Raw genomic sequence first — 27,221 nt, 5'->3', positions numbered from 1 at the left:
ATAATTATAATGTAAATACACAGTCTGTAAAATGATAGTATAAATGTCAGGTCAGGTGCTGTTTCTTATATTTATGTATTAGAACACACATCATGTGTTATGAGTCTGAAAGGCGCAGTCACGCCTCAACCCTGGTCATGTGATGAAGGCGCGCCGGCCCCTGTGACGTATGAGGCCGCTCTGCGCAGTGTCTCAGGATGGCGTGAGCTCGGCATTTTGAAGATATCTTTATTGTTCTCATTAATTTGTCCACGGATGCAGTTTAAATAAAGAGCTGTGCGGTTTGAATCCGACTCAAGGTAAAGACTCAGCGGAGATTGTGCGGTTTGTGTTGCACCGGCGGCCCCGGGCTGTGTGCTGTGTGTGGCCGTGCATTGTGTTACAGAGCAGGGGCTGCGTTTCCCGCAGGTTAAAGCTGCGAAGAATCGCCATTTTAATGCAACTTTTGCATTTTAAATTACCTATAATAACGGTACAGTAGATGCATTTCGCAGCGTGCCCTAAATTGTTATAACTCAATGTATATGCAGGCTAAGTGAAGTGCATGCATGTATTCACGGCAATAAACGGTCCGAGTCCAAGACGTGTCTCCCCTGCATTCAGTCCCAGCAGTGCATCGGCTACTGTTGTCCTGGTGTTGTTATAAAACACGTGTCTGCCCTGTCGGTTGGGTTTAATTGATGTATTGTGTTGTATTATTGATCACAACGTTTGTGTCTCGTCTAGACGTAAAGATCATATAGAGGCCAATTGCAGCTGAGGTCGGTAGTTTGAGTCTTTAAAGCGGGATGAGTGTGCAGACATGCACAGCCGCAGTGCGCTGCCGGGCTCGTATGCGTGCTCGGGCTGCGCAGGGAGGCTTGTTTCTGGGCGCAGGATTGTGCGCCACTCGCTTTAACTCCTGCTGTCACTGCAGTCAGCCGTCCCTCGCCGCGTTTAGAAACCTGCACTTACACACACATCAGGGAGAAACTGCGCAGACTCTATTCCAGAGCACTATAGCGCTGCTACTGTCTTTTTATTATCTACCATGTGTAACTTTTTACTGTCTTGTTGAATGCATGTCCCCTTGGCCACGAAATTATTACAAAATACACACAGAAGACCCCTTCTTTAGTGCATTATTGATTGATTTATTAGCTGACGCACTTTTACACACTAAGCATTTTAAGAATTAAAAAGCCCAGCAATATAATCAATACAAAATCCAATTTTGTAGCCTTTATATTTTTTAATGAAGTTATAATAGCAGGTCATAATAACAACAATGAAATAAATAGTATCTATACAGTAAATCTTAAACTAATAATGGTTTCCTTTTACTAAAATAGGACACAATAGAATGTGTTTAAAATAAGACTGAACTTGGTTACATCATCATCATGCATTGCCCCCATATGAATCAGTCTTCCCATTGATGTATGTATTGTACTGGGAATGGGCGATGCCAGCAGTGAAAGTGCTGCTCGATTGTGTAGCAGTCTGAACCAATGCAAGCATTGATATCTGCAGGTTATTCTAATGTTTGTGCCAGTGAACTCTTGTTACCTTATGCTAAACATATGTGGGCAGACAGGCTTCTCCCTTGAACAATGACTCTGAATGAACTCAGATCATTCAAGGTACATCTAACACTGCAGGGTAAAGAAAGAAAGAAAGTAAGTTTACAAACGAGAGGAGGCCATTCGACTCATCGTGCCTGAACATAATGTGGTGAATTACATAGAGGACAGTGACAGTAGTCTCAGGGTTTTGATTCACTCTATCTCCATCCTGCCATCAATTTGGAAATACTTCACTTTCACTTCATTATCAGCTCAGCAGTTGTTTGGAGATCATTTGAAACAAATAGCCAGACTGAATAGCGCTCAGGCCTCCAGAGTTCCTCTTATGTCAACAGGTGACTCTCTTAAGTGACCAATAACACACATGTGGTCCCAGTCTGGGGACAGTAGTGATGTAGGGGTGGCCAATAACATGGCTTGGGGTCTTTGACTTGCCTATGAGGTTTCCAACTGGGCAGCCACTCACACAGTTATTATAGCACTTCAAACGTCGTGGTCTCCTTCCTCTTCTGACCGCTGGCTTGTTGTCTGCCCGGCACAGGTGACCCATGGAGCTGCCCAACTACAGCCGGCAGCTGATGCAGCAGCTGCACGCACTGAGGAAGGAGGGCCAGTTCTGCGACTGCACCATCCTTATCGGCACAGTGCCCCACAAGGCCCACAAGCTGGTGCTGTCTGCTGCCAGCCTGCTCTTCAAGTCCCTACTGGAGAGCTCTGACACCATCTCCATTGACCCGTCCGTCGTCACCTCCGCGGAGTTCTCCAGCCTCCTGGAGATGGTCTACACGGGCAAGCTGCCCCCCGGTAAGCACAACTTCACCAGGGTCATCTCGGCGGCGGACAGCTTGCAGATGTTCGACATGGCAGTCAGCTGCAAGAACATCCTCAACCAGCTCATGAAGCCGCCAGCCACCACGGCAGAGCCCCCCGTTAAAGTCCCCCGCTTGGAGCCGGAGGCGGACTCCAGGGTCCCTGTCGAAGAGCAGGTTTCTGGGCCTGTGGCTGATGAGATGGAGGAACACCAGGAAGAAGCGCCCGTATGTAGGCCGAAGGAGCCCCTTGATCGACCCAGGCGACCGGCTGAGAATGTACCCAAGAATGGCGGCGGTCCCGTTCCCAAACACACTCTTTCTGGTCCACTTCACGGTAAGAGAGGTCCTGAGATTGCCAGCACTGTGATTAAGTCTTATATTCCAGGTAATATAATCCTTGAACATTGAATAACTTTTAGAAGACTTGTATGAAAGATTCTTTCAAGATCCTGGCTGTTGTTTAAGATTCTGCCCTTTACAAGAAAGTGGAAAGAGCTGGAATCGATGATTAGTTTGTGATTTTATGTTTTGTTGTTGCTTTGTTTTTTGTTTGTCTTCAAGTAGTATTTCATCCCATTTAATATAAGCAATAAATGTATGCATTTTCATTGTTTAGGTACAATCATAACCACCAAGGCCGTTCCAAACTAACATCCCATCTTGTAATTTGTAATTCTTCGGTTCAGGTACAGAAACGGCAACTGTATCATCACCTGGTAAATCATCTTGTGTTATAGAGACATTGGGTGTTCATTTTGTGTATCATCAGTGACAAAGGAGCAACACCCAGATCGTATTACTTAATCAATCAGCAAATAACCCAGCTGGGGAACAAGTATCGGTGCTGAATGAAGGTTTAAAGAGGCAGGGACAGCTTGAAACATTGCATCAGTGAAGAAACACTGAGATGCTGAATTATTTTCACTGATTCACCTGTCATTGTCTGTTCTTTACACCATGAAAAGATGAGTTACAATGAGAACAGAAGACACACGGGAACATGACAAAGTCGCACAATTACGCTCCTTCTGTAGTGTTTATGCTGTGTGCTGTTGTTCAGAGCTGGTTAAACACGTCTCCTCGCCTCCTCCTCCCAGAGGACAGTGAGAAGGACCTGGCGTTCTTGCTTCAGAGCAAAAACAGGATTGCCGAAGCGATCGGAGACGTGCAGCCGCTGATCAGAGTGGTGGAGAAATGGGAAGCGATTTCAAGGGCGGAGAAACAGGTAGGAATTAGAAGAGATTGCTACTAAATGGGGCAACTGTCTTCAGTGTGTGCAAGTTCAGGATAAGACCTGTCTTTATTATAATCAGATTGATGTTCAAAGTGTAGAAGCACTGACTGTATCACGGCTGTGGTTCTGGAAGATGTTCCAGTCATCAGTGATATCATGACTAAAGTGCAGCCATGCTGTTATCTGAACGCACACGTGGAGCGCCATGGAGGCAGAGCTTTAGGGACATCTTTTATTTACTGACGCTATATTGAAAGGGGCACTCGTGATAAGATACTGTCCCACCTCAATAGATAGTCCCTTAGTCCCAACAACTCCAATCTTTGCACTCGTCTCTGGGCTGAACATGTTCTGAAAATATCTCATTAACAAGTATAGTTTAATTAACATTTATTTTAACTATCAAACACTCAATTACTGTGGCTTTAAATGAAAGGATGTATTAATGATATTTCTTATTTTTAACAATCATTTTAATATATTTTAATTAAATGTCTGTGGAGATTTGTCTGGAAACCATACAAAAAAAGCTTCCCGCTGACTACTAAAATAAAAAGTCGTTCCAGATCTTCTAAGGATTTAAGATTTGTAAATCAGTGGCCTCCAGACCTCGGAGATCCCCAGTCTATCGCGTTGTACAGGTGTCTTCAGTCAGTCGCTAAAGATCACATTTCCCTGTACTTTGCTGTGTAAAGATTTGTGTGAACTCTGGAGTGCAATATTACATCTGAGATAAGGCTGTGACTCGTGGTGCAAGTTCATCTGGATATCAGTGAAGACTTGACAAGTGTGATACGTATTGTTTACCCTTTTCCCAGAGGGCACGGCATCGTTGTGTCCGAGGTCAACTTGCTTGCAGAACCTGAACTGATTTGTTCTATGAAGACGACTCAAAATGACATATTACTCTAGGATCATTGCCAAAAACAGCTATGCCTTAGTTCTCCATTTGCATGTGCTGTCAATATAATAATAAAATGAGCTCTTATCTCTTTACACAAGTAACACCAATTATATGGATATTACTGTACATTGAATGTGGACATTGAACTCTTTTATATGTTTGCATTTAAAACGAGCTACATATTGAAGTGCACAATAATAATGAGGAACAATAAAACATTTCATCTCAGTTTAAGCAGATGATTGAAATCATTTTACCTGAGATTTTTAGTGTCTGTCTAAGATCACCAAACCCGCTTTAGAGAGAGCAGTTTATTTAAGCATTTAAATAATGTTATCAAAACATTATATTTTCAAATAATGTTTACTTTGAGGGTGAAATTGTTTTTGCAAATTTCTTCACAAATATCAAAACAATTATATTGGTCCTAATTTTAGATTATAAGAACATAAGATAGTGTCCAATCGAGAGGAGGCCATTCACCCCATCGTGCTCGTTTGGTGTCCATTAATAACTGAGTGATCAAGGATCCTATCCAGTGCGTGTGTCCCTGCAGATCTGGAAAAGCTCCTCTGGTTTGATGTGGTCGATGCCTTTCATGATTTTGAAGACTTGAATCAAGTCCCCACGTAGTCTCCTCTGTTTTACCCATCATGCATTATATCTGGTAACTGAACAACCTGATTATGGGTTATCAATCCTCCTTTGCTCTTCCAGATTATTTTAGACTGCTGCCAGGGCGATCTGGTGGGGCCCAATATTTTCCACAGGCTGCTGAGCAGTGTGACCAGCGAGAAGCAGCTGTCCGCCCAGACTGTGCTCACCCTGCTGGAGCTCTTCAGAGAAGTCAGCCCCCGCCTGGCCCCCGTGCTGCACAAAACGTCTCGCAGGGACGAGTCCAGAGGTGACGGGGTTTAGTCCAGGGACATGTCTGCTTACAGTTGTACAGTACCACTCACGCCCCACACAAAATATTATTCTCACAGATTGCTGCCAGACCCCAGAGATTACATAATCGGAGACAAATAAAGAAAGCACAAGATCAGTTTGTGAGCTCGGATTTTGTAATTTGTGAGCACGCTTTTGTATATGCTCATGAGTAAACTGTGCACAGATTATAAATGATGGCTTCTAATCCGTGCACATGGTTTGTTAACTCCATATTAATCTGTGGGAATAAAATTAACAACAATAAAGATTTACTGTGCTTACATAACACACAACAGCCTATATTCAAACAGCAGGCTTGCCCAGGGAGACCACAGATCTGATTTCTGTATTTTTCTTTTAACCGCTCCAATCAGTGGAATTTAATTGGCACTGCACAACGAACTGAAAGAGTTGAAGCCACCAGTGACTGCTCTGATTTGCACTAGGTTTACTTTCACCCGTCAGACACCAGATATATAGGTTTGATGGCCACGCATTTGAAAACTCTTTAAAGCAGAGTCTCCCATTGACACCAATAACAATCGAATGAGGTCAGTATCTTGCTCAGGTCTACAACTTAAACCTGTGTGAAGGCTTTCTGAAGTCCATCACTGAATGTCGAGAAAGAGAGATCGTCTCCTGAAGTTCTTCTGCCAGAGATTCTCACAGACACGGGAATCCTAATCACTCTTCAATTAATCGTGTGACAGATCCGGTTCCTGCAGAGAGGACGCTGTCTCGCTTGCTTGAGGAGAACGCCGAGCAGCTGATTGCCAGCGTCCCTCACCTGAGTCCTGTTGTGGAGAGCTTGGAAGCTGAAGCCAAAGGCCTTCTGACTGACATAGAGAAGCAGGTATGGGACGTGAACGCTCAGCTTATGGCCCCAGTGTGTTTTCACTGCAGTTCTGACACTTAAGAAGGTCGGTCTGTGACTGAGACCATGTTCTCACGTTCATGCTGGAGTGTTTGGATGAACATTGTGGTCCAGAGGGAGACGTGCAAGCTTCTGGTCCACCAAAACCACTTCCAACAGAAACCTGGCTCTCCTTAGACATCCTCCAACACAACTCAGAGCCGCCTCTTAGAAATTCTCCAGTGCCACACTGACCTGGCCCTTAGACGTCCTTCAGTGCAATTCTGACCCGAATTTCATTCCTATACGACAACACTTTTTGGTGAACACACACATGATTTACCTCAGAGCTTTAGTTTCTGCTGTCATGTGAGGGTTAGAGTGAGATTCGGGGACAATGCATTTCTGTTTGTATCACTGTGTGATTACAGTGGAGAGCCATATTGAAAGCTGCTGCTGTTTCTCAGGTCATCCTTGGCTGCTGCAAAGGGGCGTCTGCCAGCGAGGCCATGGCGGCTCTGCTGAGTAAAGTGACGCTGGAGAACGCGGTGGACGGGAGTAGGTTGCTGAAGCTGCTCCACAGCGTCAAGGCCAGCTTCCCCAGCCTGCCTCCCATCCTGGACGCCATCGACGCAGAGTGGGCCTCCATTCAGGGCACAGGTAGGGTCAGTCAATCATCTGGCATGGTTCTGAAGTACACACACAACCACCAGGCCCAGGGACTGCGAGTAACAAGACGCAAACAAACACGGTGGTCTGTCTCCCCAGAACAGAGGAGCCGGGAGGAATATGGAGCCGATCTCTTGAGGAGATATGGGAAGCAGCTCTCTGAGTCCCTCTGTGATGCCAAACCTCTTCTTCCCATCCTGGCTGCGGCTGAGGACCTGCCCTCTGCAGAGCGAGAGGTAAAATCAGCCACCAGAGTGTGTGTGTGTGTGTGTGTGTGTGTGTGTGTGATCAAGCAATCTCAAAATGCTCTTCAACTATACTTATTAATAAGGACAAGCAAATAAGAGGCAAACGAGGCTGATTTTGTAATCATTTCAAGTCATTTATTATTATTATTATTATTATTATTATTATTATTATTATTATTATTATTATTATTATTATTATTATTATTATTTATTTCTTGGCAGACGCCCTTAGCCACTTACAAAACATAAGAGCAATACAAAGTGCAAAAATACAGTTCAGTACAAGGCATCAAACATTACACATTCAGATTATAATACAAATTAATTCAAAGCATAATACATTGTACAAATTCCCATTCACACAAGTGAATACAATACTTTTATTAGTATTATTAGTATTATCATCCTCATCATCACTGTTATCTAAGCCACGCGTTTTCAAATTCTAACATCTGATGTGTTACATAATTCACAGCATTACGAGGGCCCCAGCATCTCTCTAACATCCACACATGACACTGAATAGCATTGGATTGGTCCAAATGTGTCATCTAAACAGATGTCTGGAAGAGGCTGCCAGCGAGCTAATTCCAGTCCTTATGACACCTGCAGTATCTGATAGGGCTGCTAAAGAACACGAAATACATTGCAGTACAGGAACCTAAGCTTTTTAATTGGTTTGCTGTTTTATATAATTATCTGGAGATTATAACTCACTGAGTCTAGTGTAGTTTTGAGGTGTTTTGTTCTGCTCTTCTCTGATCTAGCACGCTATACACATGCCCACTGGGCCATCGAGCATGACCGCTGGCTCTTGTGCTCTTTTCAGTGGCTGAAGGCCTGTCTGGCGGAGGACGGGGGTGTGGACAAGGCGCTGTCCGTGGCACTGGAGGAGCGATGCATGCAGGCCATGTCAGTGTGGAGACTGCTCCTCAGGGCCAGGTCGGAAATCCCCAGACTGGACCGCCTGATCCAAGACATCAGCAAGGAACCAGAAGATGACCAATTCATCCAGTCAGGTGAAGCAGTCTGGCAAAGTGGTTTCTCTGTCCTGTTTTTGAGTCCATCACCCTGATTGGGACCTGCTGTACCGCCTATATTCACCTTCTGTGACTCAATAGATGCTTTAAGACCCCATGGTCCTTCAGGACCTGCTTTTGAGATCCCCGTCCTGGGGGATATCACAGACCTCCACGGCGCATTGAAAGCAAGGGGATGTTGTGTACCGCTCCACCAGTTAGTCCTAAAGTCTAGACGATCAAACGTGTAAGCCAACTGAACAAGTGACAATTGACATTCGGGCATTGTGTGTAGTTTATTTCAGATTCGAGAATAAACTCTGACAACTGGACTTTGTGCTAACAGGCTGTGTTCTCTGACTTTGCTTAGGGAGTTATTTGTATTCTGGGATTTCTCATCAGTTACTCTTTACATTGTTCAACCTTCGGCTTGCTGTTTTCAGGATCAAATTGGGATTACAGCGTCATCAGTGTAAGAGGTGGCCAGCTGAAGGACCTGGCACTCGCTTGATTGGTAAACAGGCCTGAAAACGAGACCCTTAATTGCCTGTCAGGTGGAGAGCTTTTCTGTTTCGGTTGGGTTTTAGTAGAATCTCACGAATTAGGCTGCGCTCCAGTTATTCTAATTTCCCATATTCTTGATTGCTCTTTTTTTCCCCTCCTTGTTTACATCTGGGCATATCATCTGTGGCGTTGGGATACTTATATTTTCAGTAAGATCTATTTATTTACATATTGACCACATCAAACCAGAGGAGCTTTTCCAGATCAGCAGGGACACACGCACCCGGGGACACAAATGGAAATTGGGCTTCAAGGCATTCAAGACAGAAAACAGGAGACACTTCTTCACACAGAGAGGCGTCACAATCTGAACAAACTCCCCAGCGATGTGGCTGAAGAGACAATTTGGGAACATTCAAAAACAGACTGGATAGGATCCTTGGATCACTTAGTTATTAATGGACACCAAACGAGCATGATGGGGCGAATGGCCTCCTCTTGATTGGACACTTTCTTATGTTCTTAACAATCAGTTGTATACTTTGTCTTATTTAACTCTCCTTGACTGTTCTAACACAAAGGCCCTCGATTCTAGCTTCACCCCAGTTGTTATAAATGTGAGTGACTGTGTATTCAGGTCAGCACCGACTCTGTTAAGCGGTGAATAGGTTGACGTTTCAAGCTGTTTTACCCGCCTTCTTACACAGTCATAGTAGATAATGTTATGGGTTGTGAAAAACAAACTAGTGGCGTTTGCAATCATTCCCTCTGTGTTCCCTCTGATGGGCCCGTTGTGTTTGAATTGCAGAGATGATTTCCCTAAAATAGACATACTGCTGATGTGGACACTCTTTCTCTCTCTCTTTTCTCTTCTTCAGTTCTGGATGTAGAGGAACGGATGCTGGACATCTTATTTAGGCACAGAGATCTGGTGACACAGGTTATCAGTGACCTGGGAGTCTTGACGGGCAGAGAGACACAGGGTGGAGGCTGCCCAGCAGGAGATGTCTTCGAGGTAGGCTTTCATTTAGATCTGGATGAATCGCAGGATCTCCTTGGGTCGTAGTTCTGCCTCTGTTAGCGTCTCAACCGGAACTAGACAGACTGATTGCATGACACCCCACTCCAGGGTCACATGCCACACGATGATTAACGATGGGGGATTCTGAGCCGGGCAGGGAATAAATCAATACTATGTTACTCCCAATTAAAACCAATCTGGCACATTCCTCAAATGTAGGAAAATGTGTGAATATATCCTTTGTAAATGAGAAGCACAAACTCGGATATCTTATTCACAATCCTGCAGAACGTGAGAAACGCTCTGTGTGTGTAAGCCCATTTGATTGCGCTCGGTAAAATAGATACTCTTTCAGTAATCCCCAAAATCCCAAGGTCTCTGTTTAAGTTCTTTGTCTTTTGTGTTGAGACCAAAATAACTTTGAATCCCCTTTTTCCCAGCTTTGATCTCTTGTCATTATGAGGGTGATTTTCAAAAGGGACAAATTCAGAGGATTGTAATACAGTAGTATCATGTTTCCTCTTGCTGCACCTTTAAAAATGCGATTGAAGCAATTCCTGACATAAATTAGGGTTTTTACATGTCAATTTGCGCCTCTTTGCCCTTGTGCACCTTGGCTGTGTGTCCCGTAAAGACTGCGGGCTGAAGAGGATGTGAGTTTTGTTGTGGTTTTTTAATCAGTTCATAAGAAGCTGCTCAAAGATGGAAGACCCGGGCGAGGCAGTGAGGACTCTTCTGGACCGGATTCTGGAGGAGAAATCCCTGGCAGCTCAACCTTTCTGCCAGCTGTTGATCATCAGTAAGGAGTCTTTCCCAACAATGCAGCCCTTCATAGAAGAGCTGGAGCAAGCAGGTAAACAACAGCCAACCAAAACCATCTGATCAATAAGAGAGATGTTCTTATCTTTGTACCGTTCCTGTGTAATTACTCACATCTGGACGCTTAAAACACGGACCCCTGCACCTGTCCATTAACATCTGGAAGCCGTTTATTCGAGTGTGTTTGACTACTTACCTGTTAAGCACATTTGAAAATCAACCACAAGAGGGGGGCATTGCACACCTTATATAAGAGACACTGGTACGTACAGTAAAAAGTAGTTAACGGGTGGAAACTACATATTCTGTGTACTTTTGCAATTCTCTGCACAGCTGACCTCAGGGTAAGGCTTTTACTGGGGCAGAATTCAGTTCATTCACACACACGCTCACAAAACAACAGATCACACAAGCGTCTGACAGTAATCCTTTTATCTCTTCACGCCACGCATAAGACTGGCGCTTTGTGTCTTGTCTTTCTCCTGTGTATTCTATGACCAAGGTGGGTCCTGTCTGTGATCGGCGACTGAAAATAGGTTTGAGCCGTTCTGCTGAGAGGGCAGCATTTGAACATTCAGATATGAATGGGCCAACTCTAACATGAATCCAGTCAGAAATGTGGCGCTCGATACTCGGTGCAGTCTGGAGCAGAAGAACAGTAAACAAAGAGCAATCATTTATTAATGCTGCTGTAGGATTTGTTCGTAGACCTCAGCAGTTCCCCGATACTGGCACGAGGCAATTACAATAATAATGTAACCTCGCACTGTCTTCCTAGTTTATGCCGCGCATTGATCATTCAGATTACATCTTTCTGCCATTTGCATAATTATGACACTGCAGTCGCTACTGCGTCAGTCGCTCTGTAGATCTGATCCACACGATGCTGTTAAAATTTGCTTTTACTTTAAAGCAGATTCCCCATTCCCGTCACGTTCACCTAGACCCTAACTTCAAAGAAGGAGCATATTTTAATCTCCCTTTTCTTTCCCACACAAGCAAGTATGGAAAAGCATATTTAGCTTTTTTCCTAACCCACTGCAGGCTTATGTGAGTTTTTTTAGGAGCCACTCTGACAAGAGTCCTGGATTGTGTGACTCTATATGCCCATATTTATTGTCCACGTAGCGTGGGCAGTTGGCTTTCTTGCCCTTATTAGGAACACCCTGACCTCAGGGATTTCAATATATGTAGTGCGATGAAATAATTGAAAACAGTGCAGGTCTGTTCTTGAGTCCCCACATTTAGTACCAAAGAATTTGTCCAGAAACAAAATTGAACTTGGCGGCTTTGTAACTTTGGAGATGGCTTAAAGCCAGTGTGTGTCTGCCAGTGTGTCAGTTAGTGAGTCAGTAATTCAAAACAAACTAACAAAATGATCTCGACCCCCTTTACTGTATTTTGAAGTGTAACAGTGTCTGGTGCTGCCAGTGTACAAAGTCATGTTTTTTTTTCCGTAGCCCCTTTTCCTGCCCTTTTGTTCTGTCTACATAATGCAAGATATGATGCAGTAATTCACCCCCACATTAGTCATATACACAGAAAGCAGATTGCATTTAAACACTGTTAGTATAGGAATGCTTTCGCCCCCGTGGTTATGATCACAATAGCAGTTGATTATTACGTCAGTAATTCTCATAAGCAGAGTGCTATTTTCTTCATTTGTATTTATTTTTCAAAAAAAAAGTTGTCCACTGACGACGACACTAACTCACTAGGCGATCACCTTAAACATCATCATCAGAATTGTGTTGATTGTAGTTCAGTGTGCGGTGTTCTGCAGTTCACATGAACACAACCGTAGATTAAACTAAGGTATAAAGATTAGATCTAAATCTAAATGCACACTATGCGATCCTAATACGCCCTCTGCAGCTAATTCCCCCACTGTGGGGCAAGAACGGAGAGAGAGAGGCATCTCTGATGAATCCAATGTATGTCTGGTGATCGGAGGAACATAGCAGCGAGCTTCTTAAACCAATCCAGAATAGCAGACTGAAGACTGAACCAGTCAACTCCATTTAAATTCATCCTTCATTAATGTAAGGAATAAAAATATGGATCTACCTCAGAGTAGTATTTTAAATTTTTAACATTCACGTATTCACTGCAAGACGTACTGTTTTTATAAGCAGTACCACAGCAGATATGAAAGTGCGTTTTGAGAGCTGTGAGAACCTCTGACACGTTCCTCCCATCTCAGGGAACCACTTTTGTTACCCCTTTGTTATGGGACTGCAGTTTCAGAATGGGTCCCGCTCACTTTAAGACTGACAACACCACCACCAAAAGCAAGGTCTGTGCGAGGCGTGGACTCTCTCGACTCGCAGGGAAGACGGAGATTAGCCTGTTTAGGCTCTGGCAAATGAAGATAACAAATCCCCAAAATAAAATAAACAAAAAACTGCAAATAGTTTGGAGGACTTTTGTTTTAATCAACACGAGAGAGAGAGAGAGAGAGAGAGAGAGAGAGAGAGAGAGAGAGAGGGAGGGAGAGTTGCAGTACAGACTTCTTCTTCTTCTTCTTCTTGTGTATTTGTGAACATGTGTAATAACTAAATGCAGCCACACTTCATTTTAGCGGCCCTTGACAAGCCCTGCTGTTGACGCAGTCCCTGTCTGTGATTTGCTCCTCCTCAGAGCGAGAGGGGTGTTGGAAGGAGCCGCTGCAGAAACCCCAGACCCTGCAGGAGGAAGAGGAGGGGGACGTAGATGAGGAGGACGAGGACGAGGATGAGGAGAAGGATCCAGACGCGGGGGGCGACAAGAAGGGCCCCAAGAAAGCGGGGGTAAAACAGAGCTTCCCCTGCCAGTGGTGCGGCAAGGCCTTCGGGTTCAAGTGCCGCATGGACGTGCATCGGAAGAGGTGCCGTCTGTCCCGGGAGACGCAGCAGAAGTGTCCGCAGTGCCCCGCCGAGCTGCCCACCCCCAAGGCCCTGCAGCTCCACCTCGCCAAGAGCCACGGCAGCCCCCCCCGCAAGAAGAAGAAGAAACGCCTCGAACCAGTGACCTGCGACATCTGCGGGAAGACTTTTGCCCACCAGTCAGGTACAGGGAGAGAGGGGTGGAGATATGTGTACCAGGTGATCATCCAGAGCTGGGGAACCGGCGTCTAAGTTTGGGATCTGATTCACAAAATTAAGTGAAGAAAAAACAATCTTCATCATCATCATCATATATATATTAGCTACTGTGTATATGCGGAATCAATTGGTGAGAAATCAATTTCTTCTATAGGTGTGCCTGATCTACCATTTGTCCTCCAGCTTTTAGTTTTCTCCCCCATAGGCATGCTGTACCACAAGCGCACAGACCACTTTGACGAGAAGCCCTACTCTTGCGAGGAATGCGGTGCCAAGTTCGCGGCCAACTCCACGCTGAAGAACCACATGCGGCTGCACACCGGCGAGAGGCCCTTCTTCTGCAAGCATTGCGACATGACCTTCTCGCAGGCCGCTGCCCTCGCCTACCACACCAAGAAGAAGCATTCGGAAGGTACTGCAGGACGCCAGAGCTGTGGCACACTGCTGAGGGTGAAGAGAGAGGTTTACAGCGATTCCCAGCCTTGACCAAAATGTAGTCCGCTTGTCCCTTCCCAGGCAAGATGTACGCGTGCCAGTACTGCGAGGCCCTCTTTGCCCAGTCCATCGAGCTGACCCGTCACGTTCGGACGCACACCGGAGACAAACCGTACGTCTGCAGGGAGTGTGGGAAGGGCTTCAGCCAGGCCAACGGGCTGTCGGTGCACCTGCACACCTTTCACAGTGAGTACGGCGGCGGTTCGCCCTCCCTCTCAAAACATCTGTAAGCCAAGGTTTGTGTGTGTATTACACCCTGGTCCTCAGTGGGGCCCAGGCTTGGTCCCGGGGAGCCCCAGTCCAGTTATTAGGTCACCCCTAAATCATCAGTTTGTTGATCAATTAGGCTGAAGGACTGCAGACTATTGATAACGAATGATCTGTGCATCGAGAAAGTCGAAACCGGGAGCATACTTTGCTTTGTCTTCCCAGATATCGACGACCCGTACGACTGCCAAAAGTGCCGCATGAGTTTCGGGTCTCTGGAGGAGCACCGGAAACACATCCAGGAGTCTCACCCCAAAGAGTACCATCCCTGTGTCGTGTGCGGCAAGATCTTCAACACGGCGACCCTGCTGGAGAAGCACATGGTCAGCCACGTGGGGGGCAAGCCCTACAGCTGCGAGATCTGCAACAAGGCCTATCAGGTAGAGCTCTGTCCTGCTGAGACGCGTCTTCCTGATGCCCGTTCCATGACTAGATTCATGATGTACGTTTCATCGATTCATTTAATTTTGAATTGGCCGTCTGTAATAGATTGCATAATGTGATCCCTGCTCCTCCGTTGATATCTCTGATCAGTAAGTCTAGTTTAATTAACAGTATTTATTAAACTAAATGAATAAATAAAAATAAAATATGACTCTCTCTCATGATTATGGATAATTATAAACACTGCCTATGAGAAACGAATGACGTTGCTCTCAGCAGTCCAATAATGAGACCAGATGTTCAGTCATTCTCCCCGTGTTTGTGTTCGGAGGTCATGTGATCTACACATTATAATTTATCCTATGGAGAGAACAGGAAGTCGTTCTGTGCGGTCTGGAGATCGCGCCGTCCCACTCGGCTGACAGTGCCATCCCTGTTTTACAGCAGCTCTCTGGGTTGTGGTACCACAACCGCACCAATCACCCCGAGGTGTTCGCAGGCCAGAGCCACCGCTCTCTGAAGATCTCCCCATTCCAGTGCTCCTCTTGCGACAAGACCTTCCTTAGCAGCGCCGCCCTCGGCAAGCACGAGAAGACTGTGCATCCAGGTGAGTCACAGGGAGATGGAGGGAGGTTAGAGGGGCCGTCCGATTCCATGATCACTGGGACTCCTCTTCACAAGATGGAATAACAGTAACCCTTAAGATCAAGTGATAAATAATTCCAAATATGACCGTTCTTGCTTATGTGAACCCAGCATGTTTTTTCAGTGAGTTTTTCCTCTTATTATATGACCTTATCTTGCGCAGGGTAAAAGCTCACCTTCTTATAAAGTCAGAATGTGTTCGGTGTATTAACCCTACCTAGAACGGGCCGCTGGGAGCCTCACCACAGTTGGGACAGGGTGACAGCTGTAGTCCTTTACAGCCCTTTTATTTTTGTCCACTGCAGATGTCAAGGTCTATGAATGCGACAACTGCAAAGAGGCGTTTCCTAACCTGGAGTTACTGAAGATGCACACGAAGGACAAGCATGCAGGTCAGAGCTCGCTGTTTAATAGTCCATAGGCTGTTCGCCGTCTCACCTAGGTTCGTTCCCGTAATCGGGGGTTCAAAATTTAACGCTTGTAAAATATTCTGTTCATTATGGTGAATCTCAGTTCTCAGCGTGATTTCTGCCAGTACTTTTAAAATTCCGACTACAATGCTGGCAGAATCACTGTGCCGTCCTCTAGCCAATCACAGGGCTGTATTGATCAAGATCTCGTGTAGATCAGAGCAATGACGGCTGCGCCCGTGATTTCAGCTCCCGAGTTTGTGCTCTCGCTGCAGACTCGATTCGGAAGTGATCCCACTGCTATGGAGGACTGTCCATGCCACATTTAACAACTAATACACAGAGAAAACAATAAATAAATGTTGAAATAAATTAATGGACATTTATTTATTTCTGTATTAATTTCAAGATTTATTCATGTATTCTTCTCTCTGTTTATTTGTTTTTATTTGTGGCATGGATGGTCCTCCACACACTGCAGGTGTGACACTGGATAATAATAATTATTATTATTATTATTATTATTATTATTATTATTATTATTATTATTATTATTATTATTATTATTATTATTTATTTATTGGCAGACACCCTTATCCAGGGCGACTTAAAAAATATAAGCATAATACAAACTGCAAAAATACAATGCCAGTGGGGTGTTCATGCCTAAAGGCAAAAGTTTCATGCTCTCCACTTTGTCCATGTGTGGATTGTGAAAGTTGTGCAGATACTCCAAAGGAATTGTCCCTCAATTCTTTGGATGTGTTAATGAAATAGATGACTGTTGGATTGTGACTGTAAAATTGTATTTTTTATTAATAGAATTAAATTTGTTTATTATAGAATCAATAAGATAACTTTGTATTATGTGTTAAAAGTTGGACTTGTTTTCAGCAAGTTCTGCTGTAGAACAATATCACAGAAGTTTATATCATAATTGTGATATCATGATTCAGATAATTGATAGTTTGGATCGGAATGATTAATAGATTAGCAGGCAGTTTATTTAAAGCTTTAAACAAATGTAGGTAGATGGTACAGTGTGATGAAGTTTCACTTGTGCCTGTGAGTTACTTCCACGTTTTGCTTGATATTGTATGTAAAAAAAGAGTCTCCCTGGCATTTAGGCATTTGATAGAAAGGATCTGTAGGACTATAGGACCTTCAAAAAAGAGATAGTAAAGTTATGGGGTCATGAAAAGCAATGAAACTCCAAAAGTACAAAGTTTGTTACTGAAATACGTGGAGAACTTTTATTTCCAGCTTGAGTAGATATTTGAGATCAAGAGACCATTGATAGAAAGTCGTCCACCTTGGTGGAATGGAACCGTATTTCTAGCCACGTTCTGAACGACAGCTTATGGCAATAACCGGTGCAAGAGTCAGATTTGGGAAAGGAAAGAGTACGAAGACACATCCAGTGAAATGTGATCAGTTACAGTGTCTAATCGCTCGGGGCAGAGAGTGCCAGGACACAGCACAGCAAGGCAAGGTTGATACGCGTTCATGATTGGCTTTTGTGTCGTCCCTTTGTCCAGCTCTGTTCAGATGTTCGATGTCTCCTCCTCCTCACGCTAACGCCAGAGCGCTTCTCTTGCAGGCGTCCAGCTCTTTAAGTGCCTGTACTGCCCGGCCTCCTTCCAGACCACTGGGGACCTGCAGCAGCACCTGTGCAGCCGGCACTTCAACCAGGAGGGGGAGGCCTTCGGCTGCGGCCACTGTGACCTGATCTTCCCCCTCCAGCAGGAGCTGCAGGAGCACTACCTCACGCAGCACCCTGGGGTGGGCAACGCAGACGCCCAGCCCTCCACGCAGATGGTAACCGGGCCCCCCATACCGCTCCTCTCCCTCATGATGCGTATTTGTTGACAGCAGGTTGTTGGAAGCAGGTCACACCATTCCGTTAATCAGCGATCTTTGTAATTGAATTAGTTTTGTTCGTTCAACTCTGGCTGTTGAAACGATCAGAGACCCCCTGGTTTCCCCAGGTTTCTCTTTGCCCACATTGTATTGCCTTTTTCTTCCAGGTGATCCAAACCACGGAGCAGCCCGGAGACCCCGAGCAGCTGATCGCGCTGGACCAGTCTCACATGGCGGGCTCCCAGGTGTACGTGGCGCTGGCCGACTCCCAGGACAACGCCACGGCGCCGGAGATCGTGGCCGTCAACATGGACGACCTGCTGGACGGCACGGTCACCTTCATCTGTGGTGACGCCCAGTGAGAGCTCGTCCCGAGAAGACGCTGATCGGTGGCAGTGCCTCTGTTTTTAAATCCGATGGGAATTAAGTGGTTCGGTCCATTTGAATTTCGGTACCGGTGGCTTTGAAGAAACTATCAGAGTCTGCCAAGTATTAGAAGCTGCTGTCTGGATATTGGGCCTTGAAGGAGAGTTGGTGTTCGTGTTTCAGATTTCCTTCACATTAATGAGTAGCCGCTAGAAGATTTGTGTTTTTCCTCATTGCCGGGACGTTTTGTTCATGTTAGGCACAGACTCTGTCCCAACACATACAGTGTCGAGACGGACGCGGCTCTTCCTGGAGAGACTGTGGCACTGGTGGTCTTTTTTCCCCTTCTAGTGACCGCTGTCTCCCTGGCAGCCCTGTATGTGAGAGACGCTCTTCTATTGAAAAGGCGTTCGGAGGGAAACGGATTCAGAGTACTGTGTGCAAAGTTTGACAGCCATTCCTCTCACTAAGACTGCAACTGTGATGTGGGAAGCGGTGTCTAAGTGTTTTGTGTATTGTGCGTTTAGAGGCCCATGTGTTTTCCCACAGCAGTTGCCATTGAGGAGCACTAGGGCCTGCAATGAATGTGAATGTGCTGAAATGGAAGATGCGATCATCAGGTTTATGACTTTTTGTAATCATGTTGTGCTGTTGTTTTTGTTTGTTTCATATCTGTGATATCGGTAGTTCGAGTGGATGTGTATTTATTGATTCTCAGGAGGGCATTATGAAGTACCGCTGTGAAACCCAGCATTCTTGGTTTCATCTGCATTTTAAGGAAGAGGCAGAAATCCAGTCCAGTCGCCCGACAGCAGGGCTACGCTCTGCACAGGTGCCATTCGTGTCACAGAGAAATACGTCTGACTTGCATATGATTAGACTCGCTCCTTCTCAGCAGATATTGTAAAAGAGGAGCAGGTCTGACTGTCAGGCCTTTAAAAGTCCTGGCTCCGAGGTTATTAACGTGAACCTGTGCACTGTCCGATCCGTCTCACTGCTTGACGGTTTTGTGTACGGTGTGTGCCGGCGGGAAGCCAGCTGTGCCGCTTGTTTGGATCAGGAAATGCGAGGTCAGATAAAGCATCAGTCCTTTCTTCATACTATTGTTGCACAGTGATGATTCATGGGTCTGACGATAACAGCATAGTTTTAACAGTGACCTGAGTATACAGCGCTGAATAACAAGCTGACAGTTTTGATCAGATTGACAATGTTATCATCAGGTGTCAGAGCTGACCTTAAATTATCCCTCAACCGGGAGCCTTTTGTTCTAGTGATTTCTGCCCTTCTGTGAAACGCAGCTTTGAGGTGGAGTGTGTGTGAAATGGTAAAGGATGAAGAATGGCTTTTTAAATCCCTCGTTACGGTGTTACTCAAGCGATTCGCATGTGGGCTTTCCCTTGTACTGAAAGATGGAGGTAAAGAATGCAGACGGAGAATGTTTTTCTTATTGCTGTTATTATGAGCACTCATATTAAATTCTTACCTCATGTGATCTCTATGCAGCCGACCTCGTCCTTTCTCACCGATGTCCCTGTCGATCCCCTGAAACCCTGAATCCGCAGCCTGTTCTGCAGAGGGCAAACACACACACAGTGCATACCTTGCTGAACACTATCGGCCGTGGTTTGATAACCCAGGTCCTCGTGTGGGGAAATGGAAGCTGGATTACAGGGCGTTAGTTTGTGCTATGAAGAGATAATGTCTATTTGAGCTGCCTGGGCCTGGGCCTGTCCTAGCCTGATACTCCCCCTTGATGGGATTATCCAGGATGTGGCCGACTGAGACTGAGAGATAAAGTGCTCCGGCTGTTGGTGCTGGAAAAAGCCCTCTACCCTGTTGGCGAATTCGCCGTCCTGCACACCAGGTGCTTCCCTGGCCTCTGTGGAAGACGATGGATTGATAGGAGATGCCTAATAGCCCTGTCTGTGGCTCTGGCCTCTGAATGACTGATGCCAAAACAGCGGAGAGTGGCAGGAAGGCGTTTTGGTTCCTACTACCATATGTGCCTTTATAGGGGTGAGATAGTGAAGGGATAATTTCTAGGGTCCTTTTTCACGCTGACTGTGGGTGGATGGTCAGCACAGCCCACAGCTGCCACTCTGGGCTTCTTCAGGGAACCGAACACGTCCTCCGAAACACTCACTTTGGGACTGAGAGCCCAGGAGGCCCCCAGCCCAGCTCTTGCACTGATCTGAACACTCCGTGCAGCTGGAACAGCTGAGAGCTGAGGAAACTCCTGCCTGGAGCCGCGGTCGGAGAGAGCAGCATCTGAGCAAAAAGCTTTTATTGCATGTGCCATTTTGTAACATACATTAGGGAAGTTTTGATTTTATGTTTTTACAGCCTGCAGTGTGATCATTATGGTTGTCCGTCTCTGCTTCTGCAAACTTGCAAACTTGCAAGCTTTTTTTTTTTTTTTTTTTGTTCATACCAGCAAATTTCTTCACTCGAGTACAGGCAGCACTATCATCGGTGTCAGTGCAATCAGAGACGTGCCATCTGCTCATGAAATGCAACAGCATCATTTGTCCAAAAGCAAGATTCTTCAAACTGGGCTTGTGTGTATATATATAATGTGTGTGTCTCATACAAACAGATGTATTTGCTTTAATTTTCAAGTGAAGGCAGCTTGAACAGTCTTTTTCAGGCCGAAACTATTTTTTTTTAAGGCTCACTGCATCCCTTTTCAGTTCTGCTGTATATTTAGCTTTTGTGCGATTGTATGACTGTTGTCTTATTTGGTTGACATCACAATACCAGGCGACTCACATTCAGTAGGTTCTGTAAATACAACTACCGCAGTGGCAGGGTTACATTCGAGGATGAAGATGATTATTAAAATGATTGCTGTTGATGCTGTTATGTGTCTAGTGCCTTCAGCTCATGTCTTTCTCTGCTGATTGCTGTGGTTTCATTGTGGTAACAGGTGATTCCTATTCGGCCAGTAATGGTAAAACGGAGAGCTTAGCTACGACAGAAAATAGACCGAAATCCAAACAAGTTCGAACGGCACACTTAACCGCAATGCGGCAAACGAGCTACAAGACTGCGGAGCCTGAATCGGGGGCGTTCAGCACTAAAAGCAGATGTAGAAATTAAACCGTCTGATCTGAACTTTAGTAGCTGGCCAAGTCGAGCAACGCTGTCCCCATCCTGGCCGTGTTTGTTTGTTTTCTCTTGCATTTCCCACATTCGAATAGAGTCTGATTCCTTTCATTTTCTACTATACGCGTGTCATTTTCCTATCATTGCCAGAGACGTCAGCCGCTGTGCGTGCGGTATCTCGATGTCAGTGTGCGTACGTGTAGTTGTTAATGTTTTATGCTCCACGTGGAGGTGTCTGCTTATCTCTTGGTGTGAAAGAAAGAGCGGTATTAAGCCCACACCCTCAGGCTTGCAATCCACTTGATATTTAATACCCCCGATCTGACTCAAAAGCCCCTTCTTCCAGTGCATGTGCCTGTGTATTTTCATTTATTGTCTTTAAAAAAGTGAGAATAACTCTAATAAGCTCCCCGAAGTGAGGAGTCAAGTAAAGTACCATGGGTTCAATCCTCGAACACTGCCTGGGTGGGATATTTGATCTGTTTTATTTTCTTCTCTCGCTCTGCAACTGTCACAGCGCCTGTCAGGGGCTGCTACACTAAGTGGGCCGTCTGCCTTGTGAGTCAGTCTCCCAGAAAACAGGCCTCTTCAAAAGGGGCTGATGCGCTCGCAGCATTTGCCATTCTTTTTGAAATCCTCGCCTATTTCTGGATTCACAGTCGGCATGGGGAAGGGAAGGCGCTCACCAGAAGTTTATTTTTCTACTATTTTATTTTTGATGTCATCTGATGAATTAATGATCATTGTTTTTTTTCTCCTCAATTATGAATTATTAGCCTCATCTGAAGTCAGATGAACGCAGACAGGAGCAGGGGGGGGGGGGGGTACCGTCCCAGTCCAGTTTCCATGCCTGGGTGGGTTCTGCAGCCTGGGACACTTCCCGCTCTAATTTCACAGGCTCTGGGGACATGTTAGTCATATTGAGATGAAATGTGTGATTTGATCAAACCACGGTGGCCTAAATCGACCACAACCAGCGAGCCGGGGCGGTTCGTTTTTATATCATTAAACACTGAGATCCAGAGCCTGAGAGAGTGATCCGAACTACTACACACTTTACCTGATGAAGACTGTAGACTGTGACCCAAGAGGTGGACATAGGGGACAGACAGGACAGCTCTCAGCCTTCTACTGTCCAGCCAGGGTGGGACAGATGCGGGGGGTAAACACAGGAGGGGCCAGGGGACACAGGACCCCAAACTGAGCCGTCTATACACCACAGGACTATTTACCAAGGCGCTGTCCTCCCCATTGTCACGCCATGTCACCAGCACAGGCGTTACCACCTCCTGCGTCTGCGCGTGTCCCAACACACCGGGGACCCAGCACAGGGTTGGCGTGAGGAGTCTTTTCAGGTCTTTTTGCCTCTGACCCGACAACACACTCCACAAGAGCAGGATTTGGATTCTGAAAGTTTGCTGTCTAGCTTTGTTTTCCTCCTCTGAGCCCCGTCTCCCGTCAGGAAGCTGTCATCTTGTTCGGCATCTAGCTGAGAGGATGAAAGGAGGCGGGGGTGAGTGAAGAGAGGTTTTTTTTTTTAAACATTATTTCTATTCAGGTTGAACGAAAGGACAGAAAGTCAAAAAAGTATTGTAACAGCTCACATTTAGTGCGTTCGCTTCCCTGAATATATGTGTCAAACTGTCAGAATTTCCTCCCCTAATTCAAAAGCTCTTTTTCCAGATAAAGTGGAAAGTATATTTTGCTACAAAAGACAGACGCTGGCTTTTCTGCCGAGATCTAATTTCTTTATTAGACTGAGATGCAAAGAGCTGGGCTGTAACTCCACAACAACTTCTGTCTGAGGAAGTAAACGCTCTCTTCACCGAGTTTCTACTGCGGAGATGAGATCGGAGTCAGTGAGGATATGAGGGTGAATCAAGGGATTCCTTTATGAACTTTGAATATGTTTCTACAATATCCAGTGGAGTGTAAATAATGTGATTCTGGTGCATTTTACTTTTGGATTAAAGACAAAAAGCAGAATGTGTTGAGGGAGAAAAAAACAAGAAAAAGAAAGCATTTGATTCTTCTTTGCAAGGCTCAGGTTGTGGGTTTGTACAGTTATACCAAGTTATGTATTGTACATGTCCTTCCAACCCAGCTGTCGAATTTTCCAGTCCTCTTCACATCTAACAGTGTTTTATCCTTAGATTTTAAAAGCCTCCTAAGGATATTCACTTCTGAAGCACACAATCAGCACATCGGCTCCTGATCAGCACGGAGTGAACGTGAAGAGGAGGAGGCGGCTGCCTTTACTGTATTTAAAATTAAGTGCAGTTTGAAATTGAAACGCAGGTCTTGTTTTCTGAGTATCTGTGCGTTTGGGGGAGAATCGTCTAAATTGACTTCCCAAACCTGATCCTTTCCGAGTTGGGCTGGCAGTTAAAGAAGTCTTTCTGGGAAAGGATGCCGTGTAAAACCTGTTCTCCACACGCAAAGAATTGTCATTTCAAATACGGCATGTCTTCAAGATTGACTCTTGACATTACCAACATTGCATTCGGACCGTAAATATTATGAGCACATTTCTCCCAATTCTTCAGAGACTGCAGGGATCTAAAGTGGGTGACTTGTCAGCCCAATGCAGACGTCTAGAGATAAATAGGGTCAATAACAGTAATGCCTTTCATTGAGTGCTAAAAGCTAAGGAATCCGATCTTCTCCAGAAGGCCTTGGAACAGCCTTAAAGGATGGCACCTTTGGGGGCTCCTGAGGGGACTGTCTATTTAATTAGACTGATCCTCTGCACAACGGCGCCGCCCTGTGTCTCCTCAGGCGCCTGCAGGTTTGACAGGTCTGTTTGGGGGGATGTGTGCCGGCTTGCAGGAAATGGGTCAAGGAGCAGCCAGGCAGGATCCACTCGTCTGCACGTTTCGCTGGCTTGATCTGAGGAAACGTAATACTATTGTGAAGAAGATCGACCTGCCGCACTTTAGTCAGATGAGCAAGCTGAACATTTCGGATCATTATCTTGTATGACTCCTGCGATGATGTGTCTGCGTCTCTCCTGTGTGAAGTGAGGGATATGAGTGAGGGGGGAGCCAATCAATGGTGACCAATAACCCTGCGTCTGATGAGCCCCTGAGCTCCATGGTTTTGTAGGCCTCCTTGCTTGCATTTGTTTAGATTGTAATTCATTCAGGAAATAATGTGTTCATTTGAGCCAGAAATCAGTGGTCAGTATTGATACAGGTCAACCAGCACTTTCCAATCTGTAGGATACAGCTGATTGATTAATTGATTGAGGCACTTACCTGGAGTGACGTTTCAAGAAAGTGCAGTAAATGCAATAGTTTACATCCTAGTACAAACGAGAGAACAATTGCAAACATGACAGTTTTTATGTTGCTGGCGTGTGCTCAGGGGAGGCAAAGGAGAAGTTACAGTAAAAGTGCTAGAAAATACATAGGTAATCAGCAGCATGAGGGAACATAATTTAATACCAAAGTGCCTCCGAGCCGGAGTGCTGAGCTGTGCGGAGATAAGGCTGCTATTACAGGTCCAGGACTTGGACAGCAGGTTGTTCAGGTGTGATTACAAATGGATTTCAGCCACACACACAGCATCCTTTAAACCAGCCCTCGGGAGCAAAAAGGGCAGAACAGCCAGTTAAGTCACCCTCTCGGACCTTGTGTCCCCAGATAACCAGCAACTTGATAACTCGACTCCATGGGAAGTTACAGAACAGAACAATCTCATGTGAACTCGGGTGCTAAAGCCTTTAGCCCGGACCCTGGGTTCCGATGTTGTCATTTATATTGAACACTTTGCGAGCCGTGAGAGCGCTCTAACTTCATGTCATGATAAAAAGCAGACGGTTTAGTGTTTGATTTGTAGATGTCCATAATTTGAGTAATTCATATATTTTTGTTAATTTACAGATTTAACATATTTGTTGATTTACATTTTTACACATAATATCAGGTGAAAATACCGGCTGCTGATTTTGCTTTGCTTTTGAGCTCTCTGTGGTCCTAATTTAGGATCTTTTTAGTCTTTAATGGGTTTAAAAACAGGTTGTTTTTTTGCCCCAGTTCTCCCGTCTCTCTTGCTACTTCTCGATGCCCCTGTTCCTGACTACATTTCTCTTTTCTGTACTTTTTTGATACTGTATATCAGCCTATCAGAAGAGATGAGAACAGACCTGTGCCTGTCTGGATTGATTGGTTGCCAGTAGATTACTGTTGTGGATCAGCATCCTGGGGAATGTGCCGGAACAGTGTGACTGTCTAGCTTGCATTTCCAGAACTGTAAAACTGAATTGTTGGCCTTTTCTCTTCCGAAAGTCTTGATTTTGATTCAGAGGACCAATTGAGACTCGGATCCAAGCTTTTATCAATTAAAATTTCAGAAGCTTTAATTTTCTCTGGCTTTAAAAAGCCACTCTCTTTTAATGGACACAAACGAGGAGGCAATTGTATTTCCTTACGCATAACTTTGTTTTGATTGATTTAAGGCAATTTTTTAAATTACTTTTATTTATCTCTCTCCGCATAGATAGATTTTTTCATTTTGTGTTATTGATAGTTAAATGTGGAAGTTTATTTTAACCAGCAACAATTCCATTATTCGAATATTAAGACTCGCATTTTTCAATCCTAACAGAATTAAATAAAATTAAGTTTTATTATTGCTTTTGGCAATATTGTCGAAAGCGAGATGTATAAAGACCTCTAATATTGCTGTCAGAATGAATCTCTGGGTTTATGTCCATCTTGCTGTGTGTTGTACTGTATTTTGCAGTAAATCTTTCAGTTTTGTATTATAGTCTATACTCACCTAAAGGATTATTAGGAACACCTGTTCAATTTCTCATTAATGCAATTATCTAACCAACCAATCACATGGCAGTTGCTTCAATGCATTTAGGGGTGTGGTCCTGGTCAAGACAATCTCCTGAACTCCAAACTGAATGTCTGAATGGGAAAGAAAGGTGATTTAAGCAATTTTGAGCGTGGCATGGTTGTTGGTGCCAGACGGGCCGGTCTGAGTATTTCACAATCTGCTCAGTTACTGGGATTTTCACGCACAACCATTTCTAGGGTTTACAAAGAATGGTGTGAAAAGGGAAAAACATCCAGTATGTGGCAGTCCTGTGGGCCAAAATGCCTTGTTGATGCTAGAGGTCAGAGGAGAATGGGCCGACTGATTCAAGCTGATAGAAGAGCAACTTTGACTGAAATAACCACTCGTTACAACCGAGGTATGCAGCAAAGCATTTGTGAAGCCACAACACGTACAACCTTGAGGCGGATGGGCTACAACAGCAGAAGACCCCACCGGGTACCACTCATCTCCACTACAAATAGGAAAAAGAGGCTACAATTTGCACAAGCTCACCAAAATTGGACAGTTGAAGACTGGAAAAATGTTGCCTGGTCTGATGAGTCTCGATTTCTGTTGAGACATTCAGATGGTAGAGTCAGAATTTGGCGTAAACAGAATGAGAACATGGATCCATCATGCCTTGTTACCACTGTGCAGGCTGGTGGTGGTGGTGTAATGGTGTGGGGGATGTTTTCTTGGCACACTTTAGGCCCCTTAGTGCCAATTGGGCATCGTTTAAATGCCACGGCCTACCTGAGCATTGTTTCTGACCATGTCCATCCCTTTATGACCACCATGTACCCATCCTCTGATGGCTACTTCCAGCAGGATAATGCACCATGTCACAAAGGTCGAATCATTTCAAATTGGTTTCTTGAACATGACAATGAGTTCACTGTACTAAAATGGCCCCCACAGTCACCAGATCTCAACCCAATAGAGCATCTTTGGGATGTGGTGGAACGGGAGCTTCGTGCCCTGGATGTGCATCCCACAAATCTCCATCAACTGCAAGATGCTATCCTATCAATATGGGCCAACATTTCTAAAGAATGCTTTCAGCACCTTGTTGAATCAATGCCACGTAGAATTAAGGCAGTTCTGAAGGAGAAAGGGGGTCAAACACAGTATTAGTATGGTGTTCCTAATAATCCTTTAGGTGAGTGTATATAGTTTTTGTATATCAGTGTACACT

The 27,221-nt window shown here is 45.0% G+C and overlaps 1 protein-coding gene across 1 annotated transcript; it reads left to right on the top strand.

Annotated features, from left to right (window-relative positions):
- The first annotated feature begins 184 nt into the window (after positions 1-184).
- zbtb40 (zinc finger and BTB domain containing 40) lies at positions 185-20,950 on the top strand. Its single transcript, XM_066690854.1, has 18 exons — positions 185-299; positions 2,107-2,711; positions 3,475-3,602; positions 5,233-5,419; positions 6,156-6,298; positions 6,766-6,958; positions 7,067-7,203; positions 8,045-8,234; positions 9,617-9,753; positions 10,441-10,612; positions 13,219-13,626; positions 13,867-14,073; positions 14,178-14,342; positions 14,589-14,803; positions 15,252-15,414; positions 15,758-15,844; positions 17,463-17,680; positions 17,890-20,950. The coding sequence occupies exons 2-18, from the start codon at positions 2,114-2,116 to the stop codon at positions 18,082-18,084; spliced, it is 3,543 nt and encodes a 1,180-aa protein (XP_066546951.1). The 5' UTR covers positions 185-299; positions 2,107-2,113; the 3' UTR covers positions 18,085-20,950.
- The last annotated feature ends 6,271 nt before the right edge of the window (positions 20,951-27,221 follow it).

This window comes from Amia ocellicauda, chromosome 18, assembly GCF_036373705.1.
Source record: "Amia ocellicauda isolate fAmiCal2 chromosome 18, fAmiCal2.hap1, whole genome shotgun sequence".
NCBI lineage: Eukaryota > Metazoa > Chordata > Actinopteri > Amiiformes > Amiidae > Amia > Amia ocellicauda.
Note: the sequence above shows the minus strand (reverse complement) of the source record. Positions and strands in the feature narration are given on the sequence as shown.

Excerpts from the sequence above, each read along its gene's own strand:
- zbtb40 (XM_066690854.1), top strand. The coding sequence starts at position 2,114 with ATGGAGCTGCCCAACTACAGCCGGCAGCTGATGCAGCAGCTGCACGCA. Across the intron at positions 7,204-8,044 it reads TGCCCTCTGCAGAGCGAGAG|TGGCTGAAGGCCTGTCTGGC; the intron begins GTAAAATCAGCC and ends TGCTCTTTTCAG. Across the intron at positions 15,845-17,462 it reads CACGAAGGACAAGCATGCAG|GCGTCCAGCTCTTTAAGTGC; the intron begins GTCAGAGCTCGC and ends CTTCTCTTGCAG.